General features: G+C 40.1%; 1 protein-coding gene across 3 annotated transcripts in view; it reads left to right on the top strand.

Moving 5' to 3' along the window:
* Positions 1 to 4,902, top strand: part of GINS1 (GINS complex subunit 1 (Psf1 homolog)) — a 17,844-nt gene extending 12,942 nt beyond the window's left edge. For all 3 annotated transcript variants that reach the window (XM_010836529.1, XM_010836530.1, XM_010836531.1), the window contains one exon: positions 1,322 to 4,902. In XM_010836529.1, the coding sequence (XP_010834831.1) occupies positions 1,322 to 1,390 (69 nt within the window). In that variant the 3' untranslated portion in view covers positions 1,391 to 4,902. The remainder of the gene's footprint in view (positions 1 to 1,321) is intronic.
* Positions 4,903 to 9,723: the final 4,821 nt, after the last annotated feature.

The following is a 9,723-nucleotide window of genomic DNA, read 5'->3' on the forward strand; positions in this document are numbered from 1 at the left end:
AGAAGCCTTCCTCTTGATGAGACTTGGTCTCTCAGTGTCACTCTAAAACTGGGGTAACTTAAAAGCATCAGCTACTGTAGTGGACATTAAGAGGCTTCTAACATGTCTGAGCACATCAGAAATAAGTTTTCTATAAAATCTGTGTTATAGATCACCCACATAATGTCAAATATTAATAGGGAAACATTTTCCTACCGTATAGTCCTTTATTCTTGACTCTATGGGGCATGTTTCCCATTGCCCAGAAATGAGAACAAATGTCTTAGTAGACATTGGAATAACTGTTCAGTGAACAACTCCATTGGTTTTTTTTTTTTCTTTCTTTCTTTTTTTACATTTCATAGTTGTAAGACTTAAAAAATTCAGTTAAGTTAGACATCAGTCCTCGGCCCATGGGTCTTCATGACTGGTTGGCAGGAGTTTCTTTGGTCATGGGTCCCATGTGAGGCCTTGAGTTTGTGAAAAACTGTCAGGCACACAGTGCTGCTGAAGTAGCGTCCGCTTCCTTGAGTACTTGCCGTACTCTCCTTCAGTTCACCTTCTAGAGTTCTCTACGTTGCACTTTCTAACGCACTGTTTTTCATTTTTACTCAAATATCTGTGTCTGTCTAGTCTTTGAGGTTTCTTTGGTCACCTGTGAGCTTGAAAAGTCTTCCTGCCTCACTCCGTGCACCTCCCCGCTCCAGAATTTAGTAAATGTTCCCTTCTGTGTTAAGCCTTGCTGTTTGGGAGGGAATGAGACCAGGAGATGCCATTCCACCTCAGAATGAGAGCAGTGTGCTCTCTGGAGACATGGAGGATGAGCTTTAGCTGGGCACCATCTTCCTCAACACACAGCGTGTGGCCAGCATCCATGGGTTACAAAGACTTCATCCTTGAAAAATATGGGAGAAAAGTTGCACTGTTAGTAAAGGAATGACTGTTCAGACATAGATCCTCAAGAGGTTTAATGGAGAAGACACTCCTTCCGTTTGCCTTAGTGAACTGTTGCCACATCCCTTGTAGTCTGTGGCCCAGATCACCTACCTGGCTTTCCTGTGCATAAATCTAAAAATGCGAACGCTAAGGAAAATACCTACTAGAATTCAGAAGTCTTTAGTTTAAATTTAATTTAAAGTATGAATTTGTTTATAAAATTCAGATTTTAGTACAGCTCTAAGTAACATCAATTTCAGTTGATGAAAATAGCAAATATAAGCTTAGCTTTTAACTACTTCGCTGGTGCAGTTTGAAATATTCAGCATGCATTGCTGCTTTTTAATGACACGACATGTAATTTAAAATAATGCTCTTCATTCCTCTTCCTTCCCCCACCCCTCAGCACTTTTTACCTCGGTGGAAGTGTGAGCAGCTGATTAGACAAGGCATTCTGGAGCACGTGCTGTCATGACCCCTGGCTGGATGGCTGTAAGACTCCCTCCTGGTGTGAGACTGCACCCAACCAAAGTCACTTCTCCACCTCCCCAAGGCCCACTGCTTTTTGGTTCTAAAATTGAGACATTATTTAACCAGGAATGCTTGGTGGAGGAGTATGGTTTCTTTTTTTTCTTTTCATTTGGATGTTAGTTTCTTTTTTATTTCATTTCTGAATATAATTCTGTTACCGTCCATGGTAAACATGTTTGTGAATCTATATTGTATGTTTGTACTTTGAAGTATCGGTTCTCAAAAGAGAATTTGCACTCTGGCAGTACAGAGCCTCCACAGACATCCACCCTGCTGCCCACAGCTTTAGAGCGAAGTCTAAGATCAGGGTTCTAGCAGATGCTGTGCTTAAAGAGAATGCTTCCCGGCTAATATACAGCCATCTTCTCATTCTGTTCTCACAACGTGCAAGAGGTTTGATTTTGTATTGTATGGGATTCTCCCCTTTGTGTAGTAAGTTGTATCTGTAATCATAACGTTTCTACAATTCCCAAAATACTATCGTACGTTTTAGTTTCATGAAAGTAAACATTTGTTACATGTTCATCTCTTCTAAACACTGAGGAAGAGTTTCACTTGGATGTATAGGGAGGCCTCTTGTATTGTTGCTGGAAGTGTGCATTGTGCAAGCCAGGCAGCTGAATTTCTGAAGTTTGTGTTTCCAAATCATGGGCAGGTGGAGCTGGTGGTCTCTAAAGAGCACAGTGGACTTTGCCCATTTCCAGCAGTGGTGGCTGGTCTGGCTGGTGCCTGTCTGCAAGCTTGTGTCGCAGGATGTCCATTTTGGAAAGGGAAACTGAGATTGGGGCTAGGAAAGGAATTTTGTGCAATTTCCCCCCAAGAGTCACATTGACCAGAAACTCACATGAAGAGCTGATCAACTAAGTGGAGGGCAATTTCTACTGCCCAATAAAATGACAGGCATCAGAGAAGCACCAGGTGGTCCTACCTGCTGGTCAATGGCCTTTCTCCACTAGTCCCCTCCATGACCAGCCCAGTAATCTCAGAGACATTCAAGTTTAAAATACAGATAAACCCAGTACCTGGTACTCTCTGTGCAGTGCATTTCTTAAACGGGAATATTTCTGGCTAAAATTATACTCAAGTAGTCAAGCTATGGAGAGCCTCTACCTAGGGTGTGGGTCTGCATATTTTCACAACACACATATTAATACTTAGTCAGCAGGCAGCCCTTGGCAGATTCTTTTCCAAGCTGTGTGGCTCATAGGATCTGTTTCCTGACCAGAGATTGAACCTGTGCCCTGGGCATTGAAAGCACAGACCCCCTAAAATAATTCCTTCCATAGATTCATAGCCAGATCAGATTTTCATCTGAATCTCTGCCAATGAACAGTATGGAAAATTTCCCTAGTGAATGGGATGGATGATGTTTTAACTGTGCGTCAGTGGTCACTTCCCTTGCATTCTGCTCTTCCAAGCATGTGGAACCACGTGCGGGTGAGCCCAGAGCCCATGTGAGTCAGCTGTGAGGAGGAGCCTGCGGTAAAGGCCACTGCCCTGTGGCCAGCCCAGCATCATTCCTGTATATAAACCGTATGATGTACTTTTCTGATTCATTCCCAAAATAAAATAATAACTATGTTTCTTACTTGAAGTAAATGTATACTGGTTGAAAAATTAAAATTTTGTAGGTTTTATTGATTTATGTTGATTCGTCCTATAGAGTTGTGGCTAGAATTTTAAAATACATGTTTTTTTATTTCAAGGTAATAAGTGCACAATTAAAAAGATAAAAGAAAACATACAGTGTAGAAAATGAAAGTAAGTTCCTGTTTTACCTACTAAATGCCACCATCCAGTGTGCCCACTGTTAACTGATTACAGATTTAAAGTACAATCCCATTTCAGGCATTTTTCTAATGAAATACTTCCCAGTTTTTGTTCCTAATGTGAATGGAATCTTCTTTTCTGTTATAATTTCTAACTGGTTTTGGATGATAAATATTAAAAAGCAGTAAATTATGATGACTTGGCCACTTTCCTATATAAAGTCATTTCTTTTTCACATTGATTTTGTCATCTGGAACTTTCAGAAAAATGTTGACTACTGCTGGTAATAGCTGGCAGCTTATCCTTTTCCTGACTCAACCTGAATGACACAGTCTTCTTCATCTCTCTACCCCATGCTTCTCCAGGAAAAACTCGTAAGACTTGTGGCCTCCCTCGGTGCAACCTGAAACTTCAAAATAAATTTAAAACCACAGTAAAACAATGGTAATTAACAAACATGATTTTTTCCAAGTGCACTTTTGGAACTTGAGTGATGATCATATATGGTTTCTCACTTAACTCCCTAAAGTTAGGATTACATATATATAATTGTTGCACTGTCTGACAGTCCATTTGTAACATTCTTCTTGGCCATGGTGTGTTAACCATTCATTGAACTGCAAGATTTGATTTGCTGTTATTTTATTGTGGAATTTTGCAACTTTGAGTGATGCTGTTTTATAGCGCTTAGCAAGAGGGGATGGATGTGTGTGTGTATTCACATGTGTCTGCTTTGTCGGTGTTTTCAGTCATCTGTTGCTATGAAACAGCTATCCAAACACAATGGCTTTAAACCACACCTCTCTTGACTTTCACAGTTCTGCAGGTTTGCCGGGCTCAGCTGGGAGTTCCTGCAGATCTTGCTTGGGGTCCCTGATGCAGTTGCATTCCTCTGGTGACCTGACTTGGATGGCTTGGCCTCTGTTCTTCATGTGGGCCTCTTGCGAGGTTCTCTGCAGTGAGCTGATTGGGCTTCTTACCTGGCAGCTTGGGACCCTGCAGGGTTAAGAAGGTGGATGTGCGTGCTGCTAGTTTTCTGAATGACTAGGCCTGGTAGTGGACTAGCACCATTTTCTGCCAAATTCATTCAACCAATACAGCCCCAGGTGCTCAGAGTCAGTGAAGGCCACATGGACCACATAAATGCAGAACAGCAAGAGGCCCCGCCGTCAGATGGGGCGTCGGGGTTCTGGTGTCAGTTTTTAGTGCTGCACGTTCCTTTATCTATTTTTCATAGAAATGTACCTTTTAAAATAGCATTAATACCTATAGAACTATCTCAGTATGAATCTTCTTTGGAGAGAGGTACTTGATGAATCTTTTCTTTAGTTTGAGGTCAAACTTTTCTACTTTTTCTTAAGTAAATTTCAGTTAGTCTTCTTTTCTAAACTTTTTAAATCTATATTTCAAAATGTATTACGGAATTTTTTTTCTTTTCACTACATATGATTATCCCTAATATGTGTCTGTCTTTGCTTTTTGGTCTTAGTCCATAACTAGAAGAAGTATCTGTAATAACACTGTATTAATCCTTTAGGAGGATTAATGTAGTGGAGGGAGGTGCTAATTTCACATGGTCTATTGTTTTTCACAATTGATGGTATTTTAGGATGAGTTGAATTCATTGTGTTTTGTAACTTTACAAAAACAATGTTTTAATATAGTACAAAATGTAGGAACAAAGAAGGTAGCTATCTACAAGTCAGACAGAGGCCTCAGGAAAAACAAACCTGCTAATAAGTTTGGGTTTCTAGCCTCCAGAATTGTAAGAAAATAAATTAATTTTGTTTCAGTCACCCAGTCTGTAATATTCTGTTTTGGCAGCCCCTGCAAAGGGCGTTTAGTATCTTTTTTTTTTTTTTTTTATGTATTTCCCTAATTGAGAGACTTGAACAGTTTCCATCCTTTTGCTATTATAGACAGAGCTATATGAGTAACCTTATACATACATCATTTTACACATAAACAGCTTGGTGTGTAGGATAATTGTAATTTTGATGGGATTTGTAATTTTTATAGGAATTATAATTTGTTCTACACCAGAAATTATGAGAGTCATTCCCCCTAATCTTTGCCAACAGTATGTTATTTCCAGTTGGGGCTGTTAAAGAAAAGATGCCAGGAACGTTGATGTACAAGTCTGTTATGGATGTGTATTTCTTTTCCTTTGGGCAAATAACTAGGAGTAAAATGGCTGGGTCTTAATGTAGGTGTGATTTTTTTAACTTTTGAAGAAATTTCCAAACTCCTCCAAGGTGGTTGTGCATTTGCACTCCCACCAGCACTGTATGAGTTCCAGTTCTACATCCACTCCAATACTTAGTATGATTAGCCTTTTAAATTTTACCCATTCTAATAGGTGTGTAGTGCTATCTCACTGAGATTTTAATTTGTATTTCCCTAATGACTTAAACCTCAGTCCATAGTTCATCAGGCACTCCATCTATCAGATCTAGGCCCTTAAATCTATTTCTCACTTCCACTGTATAATCAAAAGGGATTTTATTTAGGTCATACCTGAGTGGTCTAGTGGTTTTCCCTACTTTCTTCAATTTAAGTCTGAATTTGGCAATAAGGAGTTCATGGTCTGAGCCACAGTCAGCTCCCGGTCTTGTTTTTGCCGACTATAGAGCTTCTCTATCTTTGGCTGCAAAGAATATAATCAATCTGATTTCGGTGTTGAGCATCTGGTGATGTCCATGTGTAGAGTCTTCTCTTGTGTTGTTGGAAGAGGGTGTTTGCTATGACCAGTGGGTTCTCTTGGCAAAACTCTATTAGCCTTTGCCCTGCTTCATTCTGTATTCCAAGTCCAAATTTGCCTGTTACTCCAGGTGTTTCTTGACTTCCTGCTTTTGCAGTCCAGTACCCTATAATGAAAAGGACATTTTTTTGGGGTGTTAGTTCTAAAAGGTCTTGTAGGTCTTCATGGAAACGTTCAACTTCAGCTTCTTCAGTGTTACTGGTTGGGGCATAGACTTGGATTACTGTGATATTGAATGGTTTGCCTTGGAAATGAACAGAGATTATTCTGTCATTTTTGAGACTGCATCCAAGTACTGCATTTCAGACTCTTGTTGACCATGATGGCTACTCCATTTCCTCTAAGGGATCCTGCCCGCAGTAGTAGATATAATGGTCATCTGAGTTAAATTCACCCATTCCAGTCCATTTTAGTTTGCTGATTCCTAGAATGTCAGCGTTCACTCTTGCCATCTCCTGTTTGACCACTTCCAATTTGCCTTGGAGATGGTGACTGCAGCCATGAAATTAAAAGACGCTTACTCCTTGGAAGAAAAGTTATGACCAACCTAGATAGCATATTGAAAAGCAGGGACATTATTTTGCCAACAAAGGTCTGTCTAGTAAAGGCTATGGTTTTTCCAATGGTCATGCATGGATGTGAGAGTTGGACTGTGAAGAAGCTGAGCGCCGAAGAATTGATGCTTTTGAACTGTGGTGTTGGAGAAGACTCTTGAGAGTCCCTTGGACTGCAAGGAGATCCAACCAGTCCATTCTGAAGGAGATCAGCCCTGGGTGTTCTTTGGAAGGAATGATGCTGAAGCTGAAACTCCAATACTTTGGCCACCTGATGTGAAGAACTGACTCATTTGAAAAGACCCTAATGCTGGGAAAGATTGAAGGCAGAAGGAGAAGGGGATGACAGAGAATGAGATGGTTGGGTGGCATCACCGACTCAACGGACATGAGTTTGTGTAAGCTCCGGGAGTTGGTGATGGACAGGGAGGCCTGGCATGCTGCAGTCCATGGGATCACAAAGAGTCAGACACGACTGGGTGACTGAACTGAAGTAAACGACTAATACTGTTGAGTATCTTTGCATGTAATTATTTCTAGTCTGTGTATCTTTTGCTGGTGAGTTTGTCTAAATCCTTGCCTGTTTGTCAAACAACTAGTTGCCGTCTCATTGAGTTTGGGGGATTCTTTATGTGTTCTGGATATAAGTCCTTTATAAGCCATATGCTTTGCAAAATATTCTCCCACTTTGTGGCTTGGCTTGATTTGTCTTACTCATTTTCTTTAACAATCTTTTGAATAAAGTAGACATATTTGGTTTTGACAAAATCAAATTTATTAATTTGTATTTTTTTCTGCTTTTGGAGTCATATGTAAGAAAATTTTTTTCCAGCCGACGGTCTCAAAACTTTTCTTTCTTTATGTAGAAGTGTTACACTTTTAGGTTCTATGCTTAAGTCTGTGATTCTGGTGTAAGGTGTCGGAGAAGGCAGTGGCAACCCACTCCAGTATTCTTGCCTGGAAAGTCCCTTGGATGGAGGAGCCTGGTAGGCTACAGTCCATGGGGTCACAGAGTCAGACATGACTGAGCGACTTCACTTTCACTTTTCACTTTCACGCATTGGAGAAGGAAATGGCAACCCACTCCAGTGTTCTTGCCTGGAGAATCCCAGGGATGGGGGAGCCTAGTTGGCTGCCGTCTATGGGGTTGCACAGAGTCAGACATGACTGAAGCAACTTAGCAGTAGCAAGGTGTGGGTGCAGGGTCACAGCAGGGGCTGAGGGGGATAATACGGATATTCAACTCCTCCAGTACCTTTTTCCTCATTAAGCACTAGTGAATGGTTTGCTGTGCCAAGCACACTCTTCACAAAATACCCCATGGGGCTGGGCTGCACCCTCAACATGGAGTTCACCCACCCCTGTTCCTTTCCTTGACCTCTAGAGTAATCTTCATCGTTTCCTTTTGTCTGCTTCCTTTGGATTTAATTTGCTCTTTTTCTAGTTATTCAAGGTGGAAGTTGAGGTCACTGGTTGGAATAGTTGTAGAAATAGTGTTACCTGATTTGCTCCAAATTTCTGCTTTTTCTTATTTGTCTTGGCTGTGCTGAGTCCTTTGCTTTTCATATGAAATTTAGGATCAGCTTGTCAATTTCTACCGAAAACAGACCTGCTAGTATTTTAGATTGGAACTACATTGAATCTGTGTATCAATTTGGGGAGAATTCACATCCTAACAATATTGAGCTTTTCAGCCCACAAACAGCCCAGTTATTTTTGTCTTCTTCCTTTTCTTTCAGTAATACTTTGTAGTTTTCAGTATACAAGCCTATCATATCACTTGCCAGCATTTCATAGTTTTGATGCTGTTGTAAATGGCATTGTAAATTTCAAATTCTAATAGTTTATGAATAAAAATACAATTGATACCTAACTTGTGTCCAGGATCCTTGCTAAACTTATTAGTTCTAATAGCTCTTTTGTAAATTATACCAAGTCTTCTACACCATGGTCGTGTTTTCTGGAATTAAAAGTTTTACTCCTCCCTCTCTAATCTGGATGCCTTTTATTTCTTGCCCAATTGCCCTGCCTAGAACCTTCTGGAGAGTATTGAATCAAAGTGGCCTGAAAAGAAGTCCCTATCTTGTTCCTGATCCAAGTGGCAAGCACTTGGTCTTTTACCATTAAGTATAGTTTAGCGCAGAGTTTTTTGTGGATGCCCATTATCTGGTTAAGGAAGTTCCTGTCTATTCGTGGTTCACCTGAGATTTTTATCAGGAATGGATGTTGGAATTTGTCTTTTCATTTTCTGTATCTGTTGAGATGATCATATACTTTGTGTCTTTTAGTTTATTAGGCCAGTAAACTGCAGTCCATGCAGTCGCATTTACAGCTGCTCAGTGCTCAGTTGTACAAAAGCAGGCTGTGGGGCTGGCTTTCACCCAGAGCATGAAGTTTGCCAACCCCTGTTCTTCTCTTCCTTAACTTCTACAGTGATGTTTAATATTCTTTTCTTCTGCTTACTCTAGGTTTAATTTGCTCTTTCTCTGTGGTGGAAGCTGAAGTCACTGATCTGAGACCTCTTTTATAATCCAGTTACATAGTGCTATTGATTTCCCCTAAGTACTGCTTTCCACCCCCACAAATTTTAATGTTTCATTTTCAGTCAATTCTTTCATTGCTTGTACATCAGTTTCCAAATATCTGGGACTTCAGGTGTCATTTTGGCCTTGAATTCTAATTTAGAAGAACCTACTTTAAAAAAATTCTTTTTTAATTTTATTGGAGATAGCTGATTTACAGCGCTGTGTTAATTTCAAATGTACAGCAAAATGATTTAGTTACACATATATCCATTCTTTTTCAGATTCCTTTCCCATATAGATTATTACAGAATTTTGAGTTCCTTGTGCTATACAGTAGTTCCTTGGCTATTTATTTTATGTATCTTAGTGTGTGCATGTTAATCCCAAGCTCCTGATTATCCCTTCCCAGCCACATTTCCCCTTTGGTGCCTAAATTTGTTTCTGAAATCTGTGAGTCTGTTGCTGTTTTGTAGATAAGTTCATCTGTGTCATGTTTTAGATGAGATTCTATGTATGAATGATGTCAATAATGGTATTTGTCTTTCTCTGACTTAGTATGATCCTCTCTAGGTCCCCCATGTTGCCACAGATGGCACTGTCTGCTCTTTACCGAGGCTGGGTACTCTTCCACTGTATACATGGACTCGTCTTCATCCCTCTGTTGATA

This window comes from Bison bison, unplaced genomic scaffold (assembly GCF_000754665.1).
Source record: "Bison bison bison isolate TAMUID 2011002044 unplaced genomic scaffold, Bison_UMD1.0 scf7180017864063, whole genome shotgun sequence".
Taxonomy (NCBI): domain Eukaryota; kingdom Metazoa; phylum Chordata; class Mammalia; order Artiodactyla; family Bovidae; genus Bison; species Bison bison.